This window comes from Lissotriton vulgaris, chromosome 1_2 (assembly GCF_964263255.1).
Source record: "Lissotriton vulgaris chromosome 1_2, aLisVul1.2, whole genome shotgun sequence".
Lineage (NCBI taxonomy): Eukaryota > Metazoa > Chordata > Amphibia > Caudata > Salamandridae > Lissotriton > Lissotriton vulgaris.
In genome coordinates, this window is record NC_141686.1 from 124407071 (window position 1) to 124433605 (window position 26535).

Here is a 26535-nt window from a genome sequence, read left to right on the forward strand (position 1 = left end):
CTATTGACCCCCCTGGTTGTCTGTCCACCTTTGGAGTTCCAGAGAAAATTGTGTGGGATCTTGCTAGAAGACTGTTCAACAGAGGCCACCATTTGTACCTTGATAACTTCTACACTGCTGTGCAATTGTTTAAGGAATTGTTTAAAGTGGACACTTTTGCATGTGGCACAATCCACTCTAACCGCAAAGGTTTTCTGAAAGAGCTTGTTTGCAAAAAACTTCACAGGGGTCAGTGCAGTTCCTTACGTAGTGAAGAACTACTAGCTGTGAAATTTGTGGACAGGAGGGATGTGTACATGCCGACTACCATCCATGCTGAGAGTAGGGGGTCACCTGGGTTTATGGCCCCGTGCTAGACGGTCATCTAGGGAAACCTACCAAATCCACACATTTTTGAAAAGTAGACACACCTGGGGGCTTCCAGGAGGTATGTCTTGCGGGGATCCCCCAACGTTTCCTTACCCAGAATTCCTTGCAAACCTAAATTTTAGCTGGAAAAAATCATGTTTTTTTCACACATTTTTGTGTGGGAAAGCGTGGCATCACTGGGCTCACACAAATTTCCTCCCACCCAGCATTCCCCCAGGTCTCCTGATAAAAATAGTGCCTCACTTGTGTGGGAGGCCGAAGTACCCGCGACAGGCAACGCAGAATTCCCTGCAAACCTCAAATTTAGGTTAAAAAATAACCTTTTCCATACATTTTTGCGTGGGATCACCGTACCGGCACAAATGTCCTACCACCCAGCGTTTCCCTTGTTCTCCCGAGAAAAAAGATACTTCACTTGTGTAGGTGGGCCAAAGGCCTGTGAGTAGGAAGCGCCCAAAACAAAGGGATTTAGAGTATAGCACTGAGAATTCTAAGCGCTACATTTTTTTAAAAATACATTTTTAGCCAGTTCTGCTTTGGACACCCACAAAAGTGAGGTATCATTTTACTCGGGACACTAAGGGGAACGCTGTGGGGTTGGAAATTTGTGCCAGCACAGTGATTCCACACACAAATATGTGGAAATTGTGTTTTTTTTTCAGCTAAATTTGATTTTTGCATGGCATTCTAGGTAGAAAAACGTTGGGGGATCCTAGCAAGCCACACCTCATTGGACTCCCCCGGGTGTCTAGTTTAAAAAAATGTTTGGTTTGGTACTTTACCAAGATGGCCGCCAGGTAGTTTTGCTATAGGTAATTTTGAAGTCTCCACAGTGCAATTTGGGCCTTTTCCTGTTGCAGCCACTATGCCTACCCACGCAAGTTAGGTACCATTTTTATCGAGAGACCTGGGAGAACGCTGGGTGGGAGGAAATTTATGGATCCACGCAGATTCCAGAACTTTACCACACAGAAATGTGAGAAAAAGTGAATTGTTTAGCAAACTTTGAGGTTTACAGTGGATTCTGGGTTAGAGAATGATGGGGGACACACGTAAGCCAACCTCGCTGAACTCACCCGGGTGTCTAGTTTCCAGAAATGTGTGGGTTAGGTAGGTTTACCTAGATGGCCGCCGAGCCCAGGGCTAAAAACTCATAGGAACCCCCTAGCAAAACAAGGTTGGTTTGTGATAGGTAATTTTGATGTCACCTCAATAGGCCCTTGCCTGTTGCGGATCCTTGACCCACCCACGCAAGTGAGGTACCATTTTTATCAGGAGACCTGGGGAACACTGGGTGGGAGTTAATTTGTGGATTCACGCAGATTTCAGAACTTTCCACTACAGAAATGTGGAGAAAATGTGTTTTGCCAATTTTTTAGGTTTGCAAGGGATTCTGGATAACAGAACCTGGTCACCCCATCCTGGATTCCCCTTTGTGTCTAGTTTTTAAAAATGTATAGGTTTGCTAGGTTTTCCTAGGCGCCGGCAGAGCTAGGGTTAAAAAAATACAGCTAGGCACTTTGCCAAAAAAAAGAGTCATTTTTCACTGCAAAATTGAGTTGCAACCACGTTGCATTTTGCGCCGTTTTCTGTCGCAGGCAATAGGCCGACCCACACAAGTGAGGTACCATTTTCTTCGGCAGACTTTGGGGAACGTGGGGTGGGTGGAAATGTGTTGATCCACGCAGATTCCAGAACTTTCCACCACAGAAATGTGAGGAAAATGTGTTTTTTTGTCAATTTTTTTTTTTTTAGGTTTGCAAAAGGATTCTGAGTAACAGAACCTGGTAGGAGGCAGTCAAGTCACCCCATCCTGGATTTCCCTGGTTGTCTAGTTTTCAGAAATGTATAGGTTTGCTAGGTTTCCCTAGGTGCCGGAAGAGCAAGGGTTAAAAAACAACAGCTATGCACTTTGCCAAAAAAGGGTAATTTTTCACTGCGAAATTGAGGTGCAACCAAGTTGCGTTTTGCACCGTTTCCTGTCGCAGGCACTAGGCCTACCCACAAAAGTGAGGTACCATTTTTCTCAGCAGACTTTGGGGAACGCGGGGTGAGTGGAAATTTGTTGATCCACGCAAGAACTTTCCACCACAGAAATGTGAGGAAAATTTGTTTTTTTGTCAATTTTTTAGGTTTGCAAGGGATTCTGGGTAACAGAACCTGGTGGGAGGCAGTCAAGTCACCCCATCCTGGATTTCCCTGTGTGCTTAGTTTTCAGAAATGTATAAGTTTGCTAGGTTTCCCTAGGTGCCGACAGAGCTAGGGTTCAAAAACTATAACTAGGCACTTTGCCAAAAAAGGGTCATTTTTCACTGCAAAATTGAGTTGCGACCACATTGCGTTTTGCGCCGTTTCCTGTCGCGGGCACTAAGCCGATCCACACAAGTGAGGTACCATTTTTCTCGGAAGACTTTGGGGAACGCAGGGTAGGAGGAAATTTGTTGATCCATGCAGATTCCAGAACCTTCCAGCACAGAAATGTGAGGAAAATGTGTTTTTTTTGTCAATTTTTTAGGTTTGCAAGGTATTCTTGGTAGAACCTGGTGGGAGGCAGTCAAGTCACCCCATCCTGGATTACCCAGGGTGTCTACTTTTCAAAAATGTATACCTTTGCTAGGTTTCCCTAGGTGCCGGCCGAGTTAGGGTACAAAAACTACAGCTAGGCAATTGTCATTTTTCATTGCGAAAATTGTGGTGTGACCACGTTGTGTTTTGCACCGTTTCCTGTCGCGGCACAAGGCCGACCCACACAAGTGAGGTACTATTTTTATTGCGAGACTTAGGGTAATTCGGATTTGTAAATCAACTGTTATTACCTATTGAGTTTTCATGCATTTCTCCGTTCCAAATGAAAGACATCGTGTAAAAAAGCAGTCATTTTGAAAAATTACCAATAATTCTCATGCTAGTATGAGTATCCCCAATTTTGAAAATGTGAAAATATGTACTGTTTCTAAACTCTATAATTTGTACCCATTTCAGAAATACATAGGTGTCTTTCATACCGATTTTTCCATGTATACATTTTCGAAGAATATTTGCTCTAAACCCGGTACATAATAAAATTCCATTGCAAGTAGCTGCTGTTCAGTTTTTGGCTCTGGGTTCGTCGGGTTCTTGGTGAACCTACAAGTCCTATATATCCCGACAACCAGGAAGGTCCAGCAAATGTAACGGTATATTGCTTTCAAAGAGCTGTCATAATTATGAGAAGTTACAGGTGAAAACGTTGACACAAAAGGCTGTTTTTATCAACTAATTTTCATTTTTTCCAATATTTAACTGTTAGTTTCTATAAAGAAACCTTCATGAATTTAGACAAATGACCCCTTTCTGAATTCAGAATGTTGTCTACTTTCCTAAAATGTATAGCTTTCCAGGATCCATTACTGCTTTCATACTCATTTTTACCATTAACTGGAAGGAGGTTGGAAGCACTAAAAATAGCAAAAATAGGCTATATAGAAAACTGTGTAAAAAATGTTGGTTCTCTGACAAAAGACTGTCATTCCCTACAAGCTGGGAAAATTGTGATTTCAGCCCCACAAACCCTTTTTTGATAACATTTGCAGGGAAAAACCGAGAGGCTTTCATTTGGGGCCCGTTTTTCCATTTTATCTGAAAAAAAGATTTATTTACTGTATTTTGCTTAATTTCTGGGACCCCTCCAAGGGAATCCACAAACCCCAAGTACATTTAGAATCCCCATGATGTTGGAAGAAAAGTACGCAAAGTTGGCTTGGATACCTTATGTGGTCAAAAAGTTACAGGGGCCTAAGCAGGCACTACCAAAAAAAGCCAAAAAAAGGCTTCGCATAGGAGGGGAAAAGGCCTAGCAGCGAAGGGGTTAATGAAGTTGCTGCTGTTCCAATGGCCCCCACTCTCCCGACAGGAGTTAGATGCGCTGTAATGGGGTTCCTGGGAGCACCCTCCTCAACTGTTGGTTTGGAACCACCCTCCTCTATTATAGTCTGAACATCACTCTACCTGTCTGGGATCTGTGGAAAATACAATTTTGACACTTTTCATTTAAAGAGTCGTCTTGTCTTTTTAAAAAAAATTTCTCCATATTTTCCCCTTTGAGGTTTGTTGCAGGACCTCCCCTCTTCCCTGCTTTTAATCATCTTTTCATTGATGAGTTAGGGAGTTGAGGCCCGATGTAGGTAGGCAAATACCGGTCGGTAACGGCCGAAAATTGGTAATTTTCGCCCTTACCGACCATATAAGAGAATCGAGATGTATGTGACCCAAAATGTACCTAATCGTTAAATATCTATCGGTAAAATTCCGAATCAGTATTTCACGAATCGGAAAATACCGAAATCATATTTTCCCAATCAGTAAATAAGAAATGGTAATTTAACAATTCCGAACTTACCAATTCCTTCTTTACCGATTCGGAAAATAAGAAAATGGTAAAAATGGCATATCGAGATGTAGAAAAGACAAAAAATACTGAATTCCTTGAAAAACGGTATTTAAGAGACGGTAAATACCATGGATTGAAAGCAGGTGTAAACCAGGTAGAGGCTATAAAAGAAGGCCCCAAAATGCAACACTGCAACCACAATGGCGGCTTTCTATGTCATTAAAAGGCGGCTACGGATAGCTCTATAAAAAAGCTCTTCATGCTCTACATCGATCCATCAAAAAAGCCAAAAAAACTTTTTTCGAGGCCTCTATTCTGCAGGCGGAACAATCGAGCAAAGAAGTTTTTAAGATTGTTCAATCTTTCTTCAAGCCCAAAGCTATCGAGACGGATATTATCCCATCGGTCAGACTCTGTGAATCCATATCAGACATTTTTGACACCAAAATTTTAAAAGTGTATGATACTTTTACAGATCCCCAGCCGACATTAATGGATGAGGTGGGAGCTTCTGAGCTTCCCACTACCCCCTTAAACCAATTTCAGCCTATCACCCTCTCCGAGGCAGTAAAAGAAATACACAAATGTAAATCTGGAGCTCCTGATGATCCTTGCCCACCTAAACTATGGAAATTAATGTCTGAAGCAATCGCAGTTCCCCTCTTACACATATGGAACACGTCCATTGCAACGGGCACGTTTCCGGACTGTTGGAAACAGGCCACGCTTCTTCCGCTGAAGAAAAAACCTCAAGGTGTACCGGATGACCTGAGCAATCTCCGACCCATTTCTCTCCTTGCAGCCCCCGGTAAAATGCTTGAAAAACTGATCCAACGGCAGTTAAATAATTTTATTGAAGAAAGCGGTGCCCTACATGAAACTCAATCTGGCTTTAGAGCCGGCTTCAGCACTGAGACGGCCCTCATCGAGGTTGCCGAGTCTATCAGGTGGTCCTTAGATTCAGGGGCATCAGCTATGCTGGTGCTCCTGGATCTATCAGCTGCTTTCGATACTGTAGATCACAGCAGACTGTTGACCCGACTTAGGGACATTGGCCTTGGAGACAAAGCACTTAACTGGCTACTCTCCTACCTCACCAATCGCTCCCAGAAAGTGGCCCTGGGTCCCTTCTCTTCTGGACCAAAAAACCTTTGGTGTGGCGTCCCACAGGGGTCGGCACTCAGCCCCCTGTTGTTCAATGTCTATTTGGCCCCGCTTTTCACCTTGATTGCCAAATGGGGGGTCAAGGCAATATCCCATGCGGACGACACTCAATTAGTCTTCCCATATTCAGACACGTCTGAGGCAGCCTTCAGCAAAATCAGGGGTTGTCTTCAAGACGTAGCCAAATGGATGAACACCAACAAGCTCAAAATGAATGCGAGCAAAACGGAGGTGCTATTCTTCGGTAATCTCAAACATCCCCCCCCGGATCTGTGGTGGCCAACGGAAATGGGCCCTGCCCCATCTCCCGGAACCCATGCAAAAAATCTCGGAGTAAAATGGGATGAGAACCTGTCTTTCCTGCCGCATATACAACAGCTCACCGCTGGCTGCCTGCATAAACTCAGAAATTTGCAGAAACTTCTGCCCCTGCTACCAGTCGAATGTCGAAAAACGGTCGTTCACGCAACAATCACATCTCGACTCGACTATTCTAATGGCCTCTATCTTGGTCTACCCAAATATGCGGTGCAACGCTTACAGATCGTGCAGAATGCGGCTGCGAGATTGATAAAACGTGTCCCTTTTAGGCAGCACATCTCTCCGCATCTGCACGAGCTGCATTGGCTGCCAGTGGCAAGCAGAATTAAGTTCAAAGTGCTGACCCTGGCTTTCAGAGCACTAAAAGGCACGTGTCCCAATTATCTAAAACTCCGACTCCCTCGCTACCACCAAAAACAAGAGCTGCGCTCAAACTCCTTGCTCAAGCTTACGGTACCGCGCGTGAGGAAAGCTAGACTTGGAGGCAGATCCTTTTCGGCCGGCACGGCGAAACTTTGGAATACTTTGCCACCTGCCATCCAATCCGCCACCTCAGAAGCCAGCTTTAGGAAACTCCTAAAAACATGGCTTTTTACTCAATAATCCTGCTCTTTCTCCTGACTACTCACTCTTGCTGTAGGACTCGCTAGCGCCGGGACACCTCCCCAGAGGTAGCTGTTCGCGCTTAACAAGCTTCTGTATTATTATTATTATACAGGCAGCAGGAGAGAGGGTCTGGCAAAGGGAGGAGCAGGTCTATAGGCAGAGGATCACCCTCTTCCAACTGACTAAAGCTGAAATCCTGCAAAGGTACAGACTCCACCCCAGAACCATCCTGGACTTGATCAGGGACCTCCACCCATATCTGGAACACCCAACCCCAAGAGCACACGCCATCCCACCCCACGTGCAGGTGTTGTGCTGCCTACATCTTCTTGCTTCTGGGAGCTACCAGCATGTGATTGCTGCGATAGGTGGGGTGTCCCAGAGCTGCCTTTCACGGTTTTTCAGAAAATTCATTGACGCCATGATGCAGAGGATGGAACACTACATAGAGTTCCCTGCCACACCTCCTGAACTAGCAAAAACAAAAACCGATTTCTATCACCTTGCACAGTTCCCGCACATCATAGGCTGTATCCATGGGACGCACATCCCACTATACCCACCTGCATCAACTGAACACATATACAGAAATCGGAAGGAAGTCTATGCATTCCATCAATGTGCAGGTGATCTGCAACGCTGGCAACATGATTACGGACATTGTAGCAAAATTTGCAGGGAGTACCCACGACTCCTACATATTTCAGAATAGTGGGATATACAGACGTCTTGTGGCTGGTGAATTTGGGGATGGATATCTGTTAGGTGATTATGTGTGAGACTTCCTGATAGTCAATGCAGAAGGAACAATCATGAGTATGTGACTAAACAAAATTTCATTTTCCACCCAGGTGACAGTGCATATGCCCTGCGTTCATTTGTTCTCACACCCTACCTGAATCCAACTACAAGGAGTGAAAGGCGTTACAACATGGCACACAGAACAACACCTTGCATTGTGGAACGCACTTTGGGACTGCTGAAAAGCAGATTTAGGTGCCTCCATAAGAGTGCACCCCACTGATGTGTTGTAAAATCATTGCGACCTGCGCCATGCTGCATAATCTTGCCACCAAGGAGGGCACAGAGGTAGAACTCACATATCATGAGGACATGGATGATGGGACAGAACAAGCCGATGACAATGCAGCAGGTGCAGCGCCAGCCACAGATGGCAGACTGAGACGTGCAGCAATAACAAACAGATATTTCTAATATATTGATGATACACAGGCAGGTTTACTACTTTGAGCACTCTGTTTAATTTGCACTACCTGACTCCACATAATCAAGAACACATGAAACAAACCTGATTCCACATAATCAAGAACACATGAAACAAATAAAATCCACTATTCACACTGGGTGGCCAAAGTTCACTTCACTGTGACCTGTCCTGTGTTAAGGATGGAATGTCAATGTTTGCGTTTACGCATGATGTTTTGGGAGCCACGGGGCAGGGGGTCAACTTGCGCATTGGTGCCAGGTCATCAGCATATAGCCTGGTGCTCCGGCGAACATCCTGTACAGGCGTGCTGGAACCACTCCTGCTTGTGGACTCCGTGTCCACGACGCACGTGTCACCAGCAGTGGCTGTCTGCTGTGTCAGCAGTACCTCCATAGCAGAGGTCACCCTCCCCATCCCCCTGGACAAGTCACTGCAGCAGTGCACATTATCATTCTGCATGTTCACAGACAGGCGGCATAGCAGGGTGGTTGCAGTTTCCAGGCGGTTGATGGATTTATTCAGCTGCTTAATTTCGTGCCTGTTCCTGCGCCTTTCTGTCTGGTCACTCTCCAGCCTGTCACAGAGGGAACCCATGCGCACACCCATGTCCCTCACCCCCTCTGCCATGGACTCCATTCCTTTGGCCATGGACTCCATTCCTAGGGCCATGGCGCTTATGCCCCTATCAATGTTTGACATCCTGCTGTTGAGGATGCGTTGCCATGATCCCTTTGGCCTGCATGCGCTGGATCCTCACCATTGTGCTTTCCAACCCGGTAAACACCCCCTGCATATCTTGTCCCTCATCTTGCTCACGTGCCCTACGACCACGGGCACCTGCACGCCTAGATCCTGATGACCCCTGTTGCCCTGCATTCCCAGTCACTGCTAGATTTCTAGGTGCCTGTACCTCCACCTCTTCATCATCTGAGCTCTCCAGGATCCTGAGTGGTGGTACGTCCTGCCTCCTTGGCCTCAATTGCACAGAGGACCCTGAGCTTGGTGTTGTGGCACCTTCAGGTACTGCCGGAGTCTGTGTCTCTAACAGCAGGGGTGAGAGAGGCTGTGCTGTGGTGTCTTCCTCCATTGCTGTGGGTGCCTGCGTTGTGGTAGTGTCCTCAGGGACAGTGCTGGGTCCTGCTTTGTCTGTGGGCTTCTCCCTCGCAGCCGTTGCACTTGCCTCCCCTCCCTGCGCTGCACTGCGCGATGACTCTCCTGTGGAAAGACATGGACAATGATCACCTGTGTGCTTTCAGGCTCCATTGTGGATTCCACCATCTGCTCAAGTTCTGTGAGGCTTGGTGCACAGCTCTTGCCTCCACCTGTGGCTAAAGATTCTTTTCTCTGGCTGGCTATCTTCTTTTTGGTGGTGATCCTCAGATCATACCACCTTTTTTTAATGTCTTCTATTTCACAGTGTGTGATCCCAAGGGCATTAACTGTGCTCTGGATGGCCAGCCAGGTGGTTCTTTTGACTGACTCTGCCACTTGCACAGACTGTCCCCAAAAAGCCGGCTGTAATGCTGCACTACCTCCTCCACCAGCACCTGCAGCTCAGTTGGGCTGAATTTGATCTTCCTTTTTCTGACCACACCATCCTTCTGGGCTTCCTGGGACTCCATGGTGATGCTGTGCTGGGCTCAGTGCAGCCTGCTCCTCTGTCTCCCCTCCAGCTCTCCAAACAGTTCTGTGGCTCTGCACCTGCATGGGTGTGGCCAACTCCAGGTACTGTGTGTGGTACTTGCCTCTGATTGGTTGATTTTACATTGGCTTTGTTGTGGGGTGTGGTGGGTGTCCCTGATTTGTTGACTGGCTCACATGTCTTCCATTCGAATTTTCGAGATCAGCTTTTACCGATTCGGCTTTTACCGATTCGGTAATGTCCGATTCGGTATCTCCCATTCATTCCTATGGGCCTGGAGGCCCATTGGGTTGTATGGGTGATACAGAATCGGTAATTACCGAATCGGACATTACCGATTCGGTATTTACCGAGTCACGATTCCGAATGATACCGAATCAGTATTTTTTTTTAACCATTTTTTACCTACATACTGTTTTCCGATTCATAAATACCGATTCGGTATCAATCAGTATTTATGAACCGGTAAAATGAATTTACCTACATCGGGCCCTTGGTTCTGTAAGGCGGATGGGGTGGGACCTCCCCGTCCGTCTCTCCCCTGCCTTTACGACCAACATGACCCCTAATTTTCTCTTCTTTCTCAATGGCTCAACTGGCCTCCTTTTTTCTTTAATAAACAAAGGTTTTAACATCACATTTCTTAAAGTGGGACCCACTACAGCCTCCCTAAAAAGTGATCTTAGACAAAGCTCTTTATTTTCGAGATTACACAAAGGTTCAATGGGGGGCAGTGTTAAACGAGGTGTTCCTGTTTGCACAGACGCATCTCTTTGCACCCCCTGGGGGACGAGTAAACCCGGCCTAACATCTGTCTGTTCTTCCAATTGCATAGGTATATTAAGGGAGGGTTTAATGGTGTCAAATTTTGTTGCCTTTTGCACTTCAAACAATATTACGAAGATCATTTCCAGCATATGATCTGAGATTTATACAGATTTCTCCAGTAGAGATAAAATGGAACTCAATCTTTTGATACAGACAAAATATTATGAAGGCACACCATCCCTCTCATTATCCAGCTTCGTTGTGAACAAGTTGTGAACAAGGCAGGAATACATCATGAGCACTACAATATACGAGGCAAAGAGAGATGCCTTGGAGAGGAGCTTACAATTGGAGTGGTTTTCTACTCATTGGATAACCGTCCTTTTCAGCATGGTCCCGAGGGGCTACTCAGCCCCTTGTTTGAGCTTCAATATCAATGTCTGGGAGTGTAAAATCTTCCTTTGGACTAGATTTTTCACAAACTGATGCCTTCTCCATCATCGCAGAGACATCCCTCCCGGCATCCTTACGGAATCCTCTGGCACACCCTAGCGCACCATCGTCACTAGTTCCCTTGTCAGCGCCCCCCTCCTCCGTAGGGTCAACGGATACAGCCAGTCTAACAAATTGGTTTTTCCCTATTCAAGGAAATGATCTGCTGACACTGCTGGTTAAGGAGATGTTCTGGACCCAACTTTGCATGCAAGGCAATATCCGATGTGGCGGGTGTACCAACAGGTGGGTGCTCTATTTTTAATTAGTTCAAGTGAACATGTAGTAAACACTGCTGCCTCTGTTGGATTGGATGGTTAACACATAAGCCAGGACCCAGATTTGCACATAAAGAGGTGTCAGGTGAGTGTCCACTTAAGCCATCCTCCATACCTAATTTTGTCTCAACCCCGCCCCCTTCAAAGGACATTAAATAGCTCCCCGCAGGATCACAAGAGTTTCCCTGTGCTTACCCCGTAAACAGAGGGGAGGCGTTACTAAGTTGGACTTGGAAAATAACCTTCTTGACCCAATATTGCCTCCATGGGAGCAGTCCGGAAGGAAGCCAGTAATGGTTGGGTAGGATTTATAACAAAGATGCTGTAGATGTCTGATTCCACTATTTGATCTCCTCAATTTACTTGTACGGCTTGGTGACGAGGTAAGTACACAATTGTTTAATGATTGCGTGCTTCAGTTGACAACCTGACCCCCGCCGGAAGGATTCACTGCTAGCTAGCTTGTTGATTCAGCTACGTCTGTTTCTATAACAGAAAGCAGCAGCAAGAAGGTGAGGAACAGAGCAGTGCAGTGCTCTGCCCCACTACAGCACTCCCACAGCTTCTGCATATGGTTCTTCTATCTGTTCCAGATGGGGTGGCGATGTTATCATCAAAGGCCGGGCTCCTGTTGTCTCCCTCAAGTTCTCTTCAAATAAACCATCCCTGCTGCACCAATCGCCCGACATTGCTACTGCTGTAACTGTTGACCAGCAGTTGACCAGAAAGGGTGCCGTCTGGAGAAAGTCAGAAAGCAGCTGGGTCTAATGCTGGTGCTAATACTGATCTCTGTTTTTTTCCCTGCAGCAGCAGACCCCTATAGGGGACACAAGTGGCGTCACTAAAGCGTCACTTACACAGCAGCTTCTCTCTGCTTTGCTCTTGCTTCTGTACCCTTCCGGTACAGCAACTAGAAAAACGGGTGCACTCGCCTGCTGTGGCCTAGCTCACCTTTACTCCTTTGCTCCTTACACCGGTGATGCCCCCCACGCTGCAGGAATGGGATGCGCTGTGTTGGTGGAGCCACCCTCTTTGCCTCCAGTGTATAAGAGCCCCCACAGTGTGGAAGACGGACGGGTGGGCGATGCGGCTGGTTAGGAGCCCGCGGAGGTAGCGTGGGAGCCTGCGTGTCAGTGGCGTCCTTCCCACTCGCTCGCTCGTCTGCAAAGCGCGGCTGCAGCAGTGCGCGGTCGGCGTCAAACAGCGGACTGGATCAGCAGTCAATCACGAGGCAGACTAATTCATGCCTACCTTGAGACAATGTCATTCACCTCAGCTCATTAGAAGAGACTTGATCCCTTTTAGTAGAAGAGACATCTGGGTAGCTGAAGAAAGCCATCTTCCACAGTTACAAAATGCCACAAAATCCATGTGGCACGTCTTGTTAAGTACGATTGGCTTATATATATTATAGGAAACACTACGATAAAACGTAAATGCAAAAACCAACAAAGCTCTGGTAGAAAATCTTTGATTAGGTCTGTAAAGCTTTCAAGCACAGAAAGTTGGAGGGAATTTGTGAAGAAAATTAGAATCACATGATCCGGGATTTCCAAACCGGCGTTTGCCAGGGACGCTCACATCCCTCTGCCTGTCGATCCGGAGCAAGTACACTGAGCGGAGGTTTTTGAACAATTGCGGTAAGCATGGAAGCCGCCAATAACTGGAACTGCCAACTTTGTAGATTGTAAGTACACAGAACAGCGCATTAAAGCGCTAACACGTTCCTCTCCTTACCCCTATAGATTCACTCAGCGGGTCAACGTTTGGATAAATACAAATATAGAATCTGAACCCCGACTGCGGATCCCGTAGACCGGTGTCCAAGTAAGTGAACTAGTTACGGTAATGACCAGTATTGGCTCATCAGTGTCTCAGCTAGCAAGCATGTTATTAAAACGCGCTCTGTCTACTTGTTTCAGCAAGTACCCGAAAATAACCCCAAGTGGTTCAAGACATCGCACAGAGTTGCTAGGATTTCAATATTACCGCAGGTAAATAATCAGGAGGTCGACATTCATGTCCAAGTAGGGCCTCTCTTGTACCCATGTAGGACTCAATATACTCATTACTCTGTTTCAGTGCAAGCCACAAAGCCTAGACGACATTTCCATGTAAACAGGACTGACCGTGGGCAGGATTAACACAAGGTACGCTTTATTCTGGCACTCGCGTTGCTCTGAGAGTAGTGGCTAGAGGACCCGCTTTTTAGTAAACACTTTGTTTTGTTCTTTATTTTAAACAGTTCCCATGGACTAGATTCACACTGCCCTGACGAGAATCCTGCAAGTCACTAATCAGGATTCGAAACGCGTTGGCACCCCCTTCTTTCTTGTTCACTGGCCAGTTGGCCATTGTGATTGACGCAGAAATGGGCAATATTCCTGAAATTTAATTGATTGTCTCTTGTTCAGGTCGTGGGAGTTGAATGGCTTTTGAATACACTGTGTTCTTTTTTCTCCCCGTGTTGTGTAAATGTTCGCAATAGTTCTTTTTTCATTCACAAATGTACAACTTTAGTTGTGTCCATCTTTTTTAATAGATTCATGGATATATTTGTTTTTTGGTAAAAAATCACTTTTGAAAATGTCAAATATATGTTTGGTTCACTGTATATATGTTTAAAGTGTTTTTGAAACTGTATATGGCTAAGACGTGAGGTCGATAGTGGTCTTAGTTCTGTGTTTTCTGAATTTTTCCTTTTTGCTTGTAAATTGAATACAAATTGAAAACATAAACTGTTTTGGGTAAACTAATAAATTGTGGTTTACTTGTACATGAACCAGTGTGTACTTCAACTAGTTCGGAGGCATAGGCAAACATTTCTATTTCATATTAGTGTGGCCCTGCCTACCCTCCTTCCCATTGGGCCCAGCCACCCCTGTTTTTTCTGATACCTTGAGACAATGTCATTCACCTCAGCTCATTAGAAGAGACTTGATCCCTTTTAGTAGAAGAGACATCTGGGTAGCTGAAGAAAGCCATCTTCCACAGTTACAAAATGCCACAAAATCCATGTGGCACGTCTTGTTAAGTACGATTGGCTTATATATATTATAGGAAACACTACGATAAAACGTAAATGCAAAAACCAACAAAGCTCTGGTAGAAAATCTTTGATTAGGTCTGTAAAGCTTTCAAGCACAGAAAGTTGGAGGGAATTTGTGAAGAAAATTAGATTGGGGAGATACTGAGAGAGAGTATCCATTGTTCTCGGCACAATACACATTAGCGATGTGTGAGTTTCAAGGAGGTAGAAGTTCAAAACATAGAAAGCTATTTTTTTGGATGAGTATATAAACTATAAAAATATTTCGCAATAATGTGTTCCCTTCAGATTACAATAGGAGTTGCTAATAAGGTTTTTAACATTGGATTTTAAACAGAATTCAAGTGGCATCCCCATTTGTACCCTACTATTAAAAGTAGCGATCTAAAGCCTAATGCCAAACCATTACCACTTTGTACCTCACCCCTTGTCACTCCTCACCATACCTCTCAAAACAAAAACAAAAAATGTTTTCCTTACATCTCTGAACTGCGCAAGCCCCAGTTCTCCAAGTTCTGCAATGCAGCCAAACTCTGCATCCTCCGGCATAAGTAGCTGCACCATGCACATCTCCTCACTACGAAACATTGATGCCATCATACATAGATCAGGAAGGTGATGATGGGAAGCAAAAGCAAATGTTGTTTAGACTTCTATACTTCTCTCCTGAAAAGGAAAACAAAAATAGACTTACATCTGAGTTCTTCGACAGATCATGCATCCCTCATTACCCTTTAACCATAAAAGGGAACATGCCATAAAAAGAATGCTTAATGTACAACAAAGATGTATTAGCGAATAAAAATGTATGAGCAATGAACCATCTGCATCAAATACTGGTCCAAACAACAAAAAGTGATGCAACACCAATTAGTTTTATCGACAAACTAAAACAGCAGATAGGGGGCAATATGCCTCACACAAATAATCTGTGCTGCACTTCTGTCAAAAGCCACACCCTTTCATGAAATTGCTTTCAGGAAGTAATGCTTATAAAGTGTGTGCCAAGAACCCCATTTTGCTTCTCTAGCAATGTCTCTAGTAAGGTCTTTGAAGATCACAGACATTGCCTTCCCTCTGGATGCATCAGAATACATGTGAGAAGAGCGTAAACCCCACATATTGTCGGATTTAGATTGGCAGAGGACACTCCACCTAATCATAACGGCTTTTTGGTGTCTGGTGAGACGTGTTACAAGCATTTGCTAACAAGGTCTAAATCATCTTGTATTTACTTTTTTTTTTTTGTAATTTTTTTTTATTGAACCAGATCCAGACAGAATATAAACAGAGAAAACAAATTACAATCAACTCATTTCAAATAATAAATCAATAACTGAATCAACATAACAATTGAAGGATGCGACACAGGGTTATAAAAAGACAATATAACAAATGTTCTAACAAATTAGATTAAATCACAGTTACGACTCCTGCTTTCCAATTGTAATTGGGTGCCATATTGAATCTCCAAGTTTCTTTGCTCTAGTTCCCCTAGTAGCATAAATAGCCGTCTCAAAACTAAAAACTGCTAAGAATCGGGCCAGCCACATCTGGAAGCTGGGGGGTTCTAATTCTTTCCAGCGGGCTGACAAAATAATTTTAAGAACAGCCGTTCCAATAAATAGTAGTCTTTCATCATGTTTTGAAAGTTTTAACGAGGAGTCATAGCCAAAAATAGAAAGTGTTTCGGATTCAGGGAGTTTACGTCCAAATATCTCTTGCCAATAATCACTAATCGCAGTTTTAATGAGATCGAGCTTGGGACAGCTGCTAAACATATGGTATTAGTGTCGCTGGGCCCTGTAAACATCTAGGACATAGATCATTTTCATCGCCATCGTACACATGAACACCATCCGCATCTCGACTAACTCCGATGAAACCTTCACCACCGCCGAGCACCTGCACTTCCAGATACACACCGACCCCAAGACCACCCTCCGAGGCACCCTCATCAACAGACCACCGGGACCACGCACACAGTTCAGCAAAGACATCGCAGACTTCATCAGCCCGCACGCCCTTCCCTCCGCCGACTACATCCTCCTAGGGGACCTCAACTTCCACCTGGAGAACAACAACAGAAACACCACCGCCCTGCTGGACAACCTCGCCAACCTCTGACTCAAGCAACTGGTGAACACTCCCACCCACTACGCCGGCCACAAGCTTGACCCAGTCTTCTCATCCAGCAAAAAGCACGTCTCCTTCAGCCACGCCACTGGACTCCACTGGACCGACCACAGCTGCGTCCACTTCAGCTTCAGTAGAACTACGACCCACCACCACCCGCAACAGGTCCTCCGCCGGAGCTGGAGCAAGATCACCGCCAAGCAGCTCACCGCCTCCCTCAGCCAGAACACTCCCACCAGCACAACGGACCCCAACGAAGCAGCCAGCAACCTCACCAAGTGGCTGACCGCCTGCGCCGATGACCTTGCACCACTAAAGAACCCTCCCAGCAGACCCGGCAGCAAAAAAAACCCCTGGTTTACCGACGAACTCAAGAAATCCAAGAAGAACTGCCGCACTCTCGAGAAAGCCTGGCGGCTCGACCAGACCACAGACAACAGGACCGCCCTCAAGCACGCCCCCCGCCTACACCATCAGCTGCCACCAAGAAGACGGCACTCAAAGAACGACTGGACAACAACGCACACAACAGCAAGGAACTCTTCAGCATCGTCAGAGTTCTCCAACCCCAGCGCCGGATTCAATGACATCACTCCCTCACAAGACCTCTGCAAAACACTCGCTCGTTCTTCCACCGCAAGATTGCCGACATACACAACAGCTTTGACGCACAGACCACGCATCCTACCACCGAACCAACTGGACCCCGATCAGCACCGAAGACACCACCCGCACTATGAACTCCATCCACTCAGGATCACCAACCGGCCCGTGCCCACACCACGTCTTCAACAAAGCCGACGCCATCATCGCACCCCATCCCCGAGACACCATCAACTCCTCCTTCCACACCGCCACTTTCCCGGAGAGCTAGAAGCATGCCGAGCTGACCGCCCTCCTGAAGAAACTAACGGCGGACCCCAAGGACCTCAAGAACTACCGTCCCATCTCGCTCCTTCCTTTTCCGGCCAAAGTCATCAAGAAGACTGTCAACAAAGAGCTTGCCGCCTTCCTCGAGACGAACGGATCCCTCGACCCCTCGCAGTCCGCATTTCGGGCCAACCACAGCACCGAGACCGCCCTGATCGCAGCCACCGACGACATCAGAACCCTGATCGACAACGGGGAAACAGCGGCCCTCATCCTCCTGGACCTCTCCACAGCGTTCAACACTGTCTGCCACCGCACCCTAGTGAAGCGCTTCAGCAACATCGGAATCCGAGAGAAAGCGCTGGAATGGATCATCTCGTTCCTCACCAGAAAAACCCAGAGAGTCCGCCTCCCTCCGTTCAGATCCGAGGCCACCGAAGTCATCTGCGGCGTACCGAAAGGATCTTCTCTCAGCACGACCCTCTTCAACATCTACATGAGCCCCCTCGCAGCCATCGCACGCCAACACAACCTCAACATCATCTCCTACGCCGACGACACCCAACGCATCCTCTCCCTCACCAACGACCCACCACCGCCAGAGCCAACCTACACGAAGGGATGAAAGACGTCGCCGACTGGATGAGGAACAGCCGCCTTAAACTGAACTCAGACAAGACGGAAGTCCTCATCGTGGGATCATCACCCTCCGCCTGGGACGACTCCTGGTGGCCCCCGGCCCTGGGCACCGCTCCCAAGCCAACAGACCACGCACGCAACCTGGGCTTCATCCTGGACTCCTCGCTGTCAATGACCAGACAAGTCAACGCCGTTTCATCCTCGTTCTTCAACACCCTGCGCATGCTCCGCAAGATCTTCAGATGGATCCCCACTGAAACCAGGAAGACCGTCACCCAGGCACTCGTCACCAGCCGACTGGACTACGGGAACAACTTCTACGCCGGAACCACAGCCAAACTCCAAAAAAGACTCCAAACATACAGAAATCCTCCGCACGACTCATCCTGGACATCCCCCCACACAGCCACATCACCTGACACCTGAGAGACCTGCACTGGCTCCCCATCAGCAAGAGAATCACGTTCAGACTCCTCACCCACGCACACAAGGCTCTCCACGACCTGGGCCCCAAGTACCTCAACGACCGCATGACCTTCTACACGCCCACCCACCAGCTACGATCGATCAGCCACGCACTCGCCACCGTACCACGCATCCGCAGAGCCACCGCCGGAGGAAGATCCTTCTCCTACCTGGCAGCCAAGACTTGGAACTCCCTCCCCACCCACCTTTGGCGAACCCAAGACCATCTCTCCTTCAGGAAGCAGCTCAAGACCTGGCTGTTTGAGCAGTGACATACCCCTCTCCCAGCGCTTTGAGACCCTCCCGGGTGAATAGCGCGCTTTACAAATGCCGTGATTGATTGATTGATTGATCATTTTCCCTTTTGCCCCAGGTGAATAATTTGGCAGGTGTATAATAAAGGTTGAACACAGTTTTATGAGTCTGTGCCTTAAGGTTGCTAGCCATAAAAAGTAAATCGCTTAGTTCCAACACTTTATAGATATCAACATTAGGATTGCTAAGTTTAATAGCCCAGTTTGTTTCGGTTTTCTCTAAATCATCTTGGATGTTAGTTAACAAAATGTCATAAAAAAATCTTATTCTTGTACTTGGTGTATTGGCGGCTTCGATAATATCCACTCTCATTAAACTTAAGGCCGGTCCTTTTGCTTTAAGGTTAGCATAGATTTGTACATATTGGATATAGTCACCATTAGAAAGTTGATATTTATTTTTTAAGTCTATAAACGTAGTTTCAAAATTATTTAACAAAAAATCCTTTATTCTAAAAATTCCAAGTCTTTGCCATTTCCTAGCTATAACATCATGGGAGAGACCATAGGTAAGTTTCTGTTGCCATAGTGAGGTATATCTGTTAAATTTCATGATGTTCATATGCTTGGCAATCTTAGCCCATACCTTCCAGGCACTACTTACGATTTCAAATTTACACTTCTTTCTAATATCTTTTACTTCGGTTTGCTGTAAAAACAGCCCATTTGCATCTCTCCCAAGAACCAGCTCATATATTGATGGTAAGACTTTAGCGTCTACGGTAGCTATCTCAGGACTAAAATTGACCAGGGATGACATTTGTTTAAGAAGTGCTGCCCAATGGTAAAGACTAGTATTGGGAATGGCAAGCCCACCTCTATCTCTAGGTTGTGACAATAGCTTATGAGATCTCCTGATCTTTCCTTGTTGCCATAGGAATTTACTCATAAGAGAGTCGAGTATTTTTAAGGTCTTGGAGGCTACTGCGAAGGGAATTGCGTGGAACAGATAGACATCTAGGCAGCACATTCATTTTAAGAAAGTTACCTCTTCCGATGATTGATAGGTGTAGACCATTAACCCAATCCAAATCTTTTTTAATTTTTTCAACAAGAGGGTTAAAGTTAAGGTTGTTTATTAATTTAACATCAGAGCTAATAATAATTCCCAAATAAGTAGCCTTATCAGCTCTTCTCTGATCGATATAGTTAGTGTTATCTGTACAAAGTACAATTGTCTTCCCCCTGTTCAAAGAATACCCTGAGTGGATACCATATTCGGAGGTTATGGTCGTGATTTCCTCCATAGCCTCAATCGGGCCAGATGTAATAACCGCGAGATCATCGGCATACGCCAAAACTTTTGTCACGTATTGATCACACATAATTGGATTGATAGATTGGCTCTCAAGAAATTTAAAATTAATGGGTTTATATAAAGTGCAAATAGTAGGGGTGAGCAAGGGCACCCTTGTCTGGTGCCCCTGGTGATGTTAATATGACCAGATTCAGACCCTAACATCTGAGGTTGGGCTCTAGGTGATATATACATGGATTTAATAGCTTTGATAAATTTAGGGCCAAAATTATTGTGTAACATAACCGCCCAAAGGAAGCTCCACGAGACACGATCAAAAGCCTTTTCGGCATCCAGTAGGATCATTGACATCCGACCCCCTGTGACAGACATGGCATCGAAAAGGGCTATCGCCCTACAGGTATGATCGGTGGGACCTTTACCGGGAGCGAAGCCATGTTGCTACGGGGAGACAAGTTGTTCAATAACCCCACTGAGTCTCGTGGCCATCACTTTGGCGTATAATTTGGAGTCCGAATTGATTAAGGAAATGGGACGATATGAAGTTAGTTGCTCAGGGGGATTTCCTTTCTTAGGGAAGACAATTATATTTGTTTCGTTCCATGAATGCGGAGATACACCATTCCATTGAATCCCTAAAAAAAGATCAAGGAGCAGAGGATAAAGTTGAGGACTTAATATCTTGTACAAGTCTATTGGTATTTTATCGGGTCCAGCTGCTTTACCCGATGAAAGTGACAGCAGAGCAGTTTCCACTTCATGTAAAGTAATTTCACCTTCTAAATCTTCCCAGGTAGTATCATCTAGGGTTTTTGATGCCTCATGATTGTGAAGCAGGTTATTAAGAAAACAAAATATTTCATTATCTGTAGATTTAACTTCTTCAGTATAGAGTTTCTGATAGTATTGCTGAAATTGTTGAATAATATCAGGAGTGTTAGTGTCTGTTTGACCGCTATCCGTTATCTGACTGATACTAATTGAAATCATTTTTTTGTCTTGTACATAGAGCCAGCTGCCTACCAACTTTCTCCCCACTCTCATAAACATCATTCCTATGTGCTTTATAAGTTTGGGCCGCTTTTTCACTAAGACTGGCATTCAACTCCGCTTTTAACATTGACAATTAATACATCGATTGTTTTGCATCTAATCTTTGCGAGATGATCATAGTGTGATTTTCTTCCGCCTTTGCTAAGGCCGCCAGTTTCAAGCTGTAATTGCTGATATTTGTTTTCTAGCCCTGTCTTGAAAGCTAATAGTTTCCCCCCCTAAGTGCTGATTTATAGCAGTCCCATACCACATTTCTTGTGGCGCTAAAGCGATTAATATTGAAGAATTCCTCTGCCCAATTTTTGATATGCTTAATATAATCATTATTAGAGAGCAATTTGCGATCAAATGTCCATTGTCTAGATTTTTTAGCTGAGGCTTCTACCATCATCGTAAAGACAAGGGCGTTGTGGTCTGATATAATTTTAGGGCATTTATTTATTTATTTATGATATTTTTATTGCGCATACAAATACCCGAAGGTGTCTCGGTGCATGTGGGGGCTAGAGGGACCGAACAGCAAACTCACTGGTTAAACAACCATGTCTTTAGGAGCCTACGGAAGCTCATCAAATTGGGGGCATTTTTGATAGTAAGTGGCAGACGGTTCCAAAGCTTGGGCGTAGACACCAGAAAACGTCTGTCTCCCCAAGTTGCTGTTCTTGTGCGAGGTACCGGTAGGAGGCAGGTGTTGGCAGATCTCAGCTGCCTTTTAGGGGTGTACAACTGAAATGCATCAGTCAGAAACTTGGGTCCGACGCCATGCACTGCCTTATAGGCAATGCAGAGGGCCTTGAATTTGATTCGGCCCTCTACTCTAAGCCTTCATACTGATAGAAGATTGTGTAGCTAAATCCCTAGTTGAAAATACATAATCTATACAAACGTGCTTTTGATGTGGGTGCGAAAAATAAGTGTACCCAGCATTCTGGTTGTTCTGATTTTTTGCCTCCCATATATCAATTAGCCCCAAACTATTCACAAGTCTCCTAATTGCTTTGTATACTTTGGGTTTTCGGCCAGTATAAATCTGTTGTATAAGACTATTATTATTGAGCATAGGGTTAAGAGAAATATTTAAGACCCCACAAATAATTAAAGGGCCCTGCCGAGTAGCAAGTTCTGATTCAAGATATGTAAAGATTGTAGGGTCGTCCTGATTGGAGCCGTAAATAGTGCAGATGGTTATGCCTAAGGCAAGTTTCACGATTGCCCATCTTCCATGAGAGTCAGAGAGATGACGTACAGGCCCACCTAAGTGTGATTTGGCTAGGATTGCGACCCCTCTTATGTTTGATGACTGCGTAGATGCTGCTAACAAATTATAGCCTCTTATTTTCAATAATGATCTCCTAGCCCATGGCACATGTGTCTCTTGGAGACACAATATATCTACTGGGTTCAGGCATATTAGCTCAGACAATCAACGTTGTTTCCCATTATTCAGTAGTCCCCCTACATTCCAGGTTTGTATAACCAATTTACCCATTTTTTATCACAACAGATTGACCAAAAGACTCTCTGGGTATCTTATTATTACGATCAGTTATTATCCAATTCATAGATTTTTTAGTATGTTTAATGGAAAAGAAATTTAAAAAAAATGTTGTCGTCGAATCTGGTTCATATTTATTTTTTGTTTGAGTTCCCCACCAACCCCCCCCCCAACCACCCCTAGCAACCCCACCCACCCCACCCGCTCCCCTTCCCCCCCCCCGAAGTGTAGGCTATCAGACTCAACCAGAGTCTGGGTGATGAATGCAGTGTAACACCTGAGCTTCCGCTTCAACTAAATGAAAGGAAAAAGGAGTAGTATTTGAGTGTATTAAGTGTATTGAGAAAAGTTAAATAAACCAGAAAAGGAAAGAAGAGAGAAAAAAAAGGGAAACCCTCCATTGAGAAGAAAGGAAGCATGCTACTAAACATATCTAAACATATCTGGCTCTTTGCTTCCTAGTCTCTTCTGTTCTGTGATCTTACTTTCCCCGTCTGTTGTGTTGTGTTTGTCTTCTTAGGTTGTCAATAAAGCGCCGGGACACTCTTCTGAGTAGCCGAGCGCTATAAAAGACTTACTATAACATAACATCTAAACATACCTAGACAATGCATGAAAAGCATGAAAAGCATGAAAATTATTATTAGCTATGGTAATACACTGAAAAGTAAAGAAAATTGCAAATCTAGCTTTCCGTTAGTACTCTATTCGGACTATTAATGCAATTCTTCTAGGTAGGTTTTAGCTTTGATCCAGAAACAAAAAATTTAGTCTGGCCGCCCCAGACGACCTTAAGCTTAGCCGGATTGTTCAAATATGCTTGGGCTCCCTTCTCTTGAAAGGGTTTGATTAATGACCTTAGGCGCCAGCGTCTCTCAACAGTAGCGTGACAGAAATCCGGTCTAGTAAAGAAAGTAATTTCATTAAAGGTTAGTTTGTGATCAGGTCTCGCCTTTTCTGCCACTGTTTACCTTAACAAAAAGTTACCAAAGTACACTAGTATGGCACGGGGATATATTCCCGGTTTTGGCGGAGGGTTGAAGGGCATTCGATAGGCGCGCTGAACTTCAACGTCCCAATTCCAGGTCGTAAGCTCCGGCATCGCCTTGCTAAGTAGCTTCACAACAAAAGTACGTATATTTTCACCCTCCATCTTTTCAGGGACCCCCAATATGCGTAGATTGTTCTTGCGCTGCCGGTTCTCAGAATCCTCCAGCTTCCATTTAATGTCGACTAATTCAGTGCCTTGCAGCTTAATTTTCCCTGAATTTGCCGTTGCCTCGTTTTCTGTAGAGAGTACCCTTGCTGCTATTTCGGTAACTCTTTCCCCAATTTGGTTACATGTCTTAGTCAGTTTTTTAACCACCCCTTGAACCTTGCGTATAGCTGCCCGGGATCACTTACTATCAATAGCCGTCTGTTCCCTATAGGCAGCGATAGCTTGTAATATTCTTTCAACAGCATTTGAAGGGATCTCATGGCTATTGACCATGCCTGCATCTACATCTGACCCTTGTGTAGCTTGTGTAATTTGTACATTGGTTCGAGAGATAGCAGGATGTTCGACTGACGCTCGTTGACTCATCCTGGATACTGTTTTAGCTTTAGATCCAATTGTGTTTAATTGTAAATCTTCCTCTAGACTGCCTTCCTCCGAAGTATTAGAAAAGAGCAAAGATTCATCATTTTCGTCTTCGGATTCATCACTAAACTTTTCATTTCCGTCTTCGAGTGATCCAGATTCGGACTCAGCCTCTACTCCTGTCTCGTCTGAGAATGAGTAAAATACATTTGTCTCTTTTTCACCTTCAATAAAAGCCGGGTGATTAGAGTTTTTATTTTTCGGGTCAGCATCATACGTTGGCTGTTCTCCAACATTAAGTTCAGTGTCTATCAACTGAGGCGGAGGGTCGGTAGCTAACTGTCCATGAGCTATAATAGCTGGGATAGGTGGTAACGTGTTTGTTTCAGTTTGCACAATCCCAGTCTCGACTATCTCCAGGCTAGGAGTATTTATTGTAATTGCAATTTATTTATTTTATTTATTGTAATTGTAATTGCATGTCTTGCCCTTCAGCTTGTTCAGCTACACCCATAATGTGCTCTCGAGCCCCAGAAAAAGACATACTATGTTTTCCCGTAATTATTTCTTGGCTGGTACCCGCACTAGAAGGTGGGTCGACAAGATCAACAACTTCCGCTTCATTAGACTCCCCAATGACTTGTATACTCACAGTTTTGGCGGTTATAGCAGGCTGTGCATGGTTAGGCGAACCCAAAGAGTTAGCAGCCATTTCCAGGATCTGCAACAATAAAGGTTGAGAGTTCGGAGAGGCGCTTACTGTAGCTCCTTGCTTTCTCATCAGTAAATCTATAACTGTATTTCCTGGAGTAGCCATTGTCGGCGTGTTATCCAAATGTATTTTGCGTTTGGATGCCAGCACCTCCTGTCGTGGTGAAGACTCAGCAGAAGCAGTAGGCTGTCTTTTATTCCTGGTTTTCGTGGATGTGCTGCTGCCAGATACAGATCCTGCTCCTTTCTGTGATGTATCTTGATGTTGCTGTTGTTCTTCCAATTCCGCCTCATGTAGGGCTCTGGCAGCCTTCGCTAGTCTCGAGCGGGCTGCCGCTGCAAGACGTGGCTTTAGAAGGCATATCGTTAGCTGTTATTCTGGCGAAGTTGCACCCGGTTGCCGCGGCAGGGTAAGGGGGTGAGAATATTAGTCTGCACACCGCCTGTCCCAGCGCTACATACAGCCCCTCCGAGAAATGCTTCCTCCAGCCTTGTGAATGTTTAAGGAAAACAAGAAACGCGGAAGACGCCTCCGCCTCTACCTCCGCTTTGCCTTCCGAGGCACAGGAGGCGCTGGAATCCTGCTGACGCTGGCGTATCGATGGAGAGCACCGGTGAGTAATTCCCCCCTCGATTCTACAGACGACCCAGCCAAGCAGTGCCTGCAAGCCCTCGAGCGAGTCCGTTGTCTCCCGTGTTCGTTCATCGGATGTGGTGTTTCAAAGCCCACTCCGAGTAGTTTCATCCCAATTCACCTATATAATTTTTAGTTTCAGCTTCGGCTTCAGCTTTCCCGGCAAAAGAATATACTTCTCTGTTTTTCCGATCTTTCTTTATCTGATTCCTCTCACTGATTCGTAATGCTCCATTTCATTTTTTTTTTCACCTCTCACCAATTCTTGTTTTCCTGCTTGTTTTTACATCATTCCATTACTCTCTCTGAGAATCTAAACTTACTCCAGCATTTCGTACCGCAGGTCGAAGATGTAAGGTGTTCTCGGTTGAAAAAACGGGTTGAAGCGGAGCTCAAGCGTTGTGCTGCAACTAGGTCTATGGCCAGACTGCCATCTTGGCCAGATCATCTTGTATTTACTAGGTAAAACTTCAGAATTATTGTGCCATTTAAACTGTGAAGTTTTTCCTCAGTTTAAGAAGCGAAGTGTCTGGTTTGAATCAGCACGGATCTTTATCAATTTGCATTGTCCAGTCATCTTCCGCAAAAGACAACTCCTCTTGGTTAATAAGTGCTACAAAGCATTCTTCAATTTCGGTTTCCCAGTCTTCTTCATCTGTATCAGGAATGGGAAGTCTTGATAAACAGTCTGGTCTGCAGTTCTTCCCCCCCTGGAATATATTCTATAGTGAAACTGTATTCCAAATGTTTGGTAGATAAACGTGCTAGACGAGCTGTTGTGCATTTAGTGCTCTTACCTGAAAGATATCAACGAAAGGATATACCTGAAAGGATATCAACTAAAGGACGATGATCGGCCTTAAGAATCAAGGTTCTACCCCAAACATATTGTTCAAATTTTTAAATGCTCCAAACACAGGCCAAGAGTTCTTTTTCGATAACGGAATATTTCCGTTCAACTGGACGAAGGGTCCTCAATGCGAATCCAATTGTATTTTCTCTTCCATTGGTATGAAAGAACAGCTCCCAGGCCATATTCAGAGGCATCCACTGTAATAGAAATTGGTCTTCCTTCTACAAACGCTTGTAAAG

The 26535-nt window shown here is 45.2% G+C and overlaps 1 protein-coding gene across 1 annotated transcript in view; it reads right to left on the reverse strand.

Annotated features, from left to right (window-relative positions):
- LOC147734664 (uncharacterized) overlaps positions 1–26535 on the reverse strand; it is a 5992067-nt gene that overhangs the window by 5917455 nt on the left and 48077 nt on the right. The window contains exon 2 of the mRNA XM_086952471.1: positions 14767–14952. Within this exon, the coding sequence (XP_086808597.1) occupies positions 14767–14886 (120 nt within the window). The 5' untranslated portion in view covers positions 14887–14952. The remainder of the gene's footprint in view (positions 1–14766; positions 14953–26535) is intronic.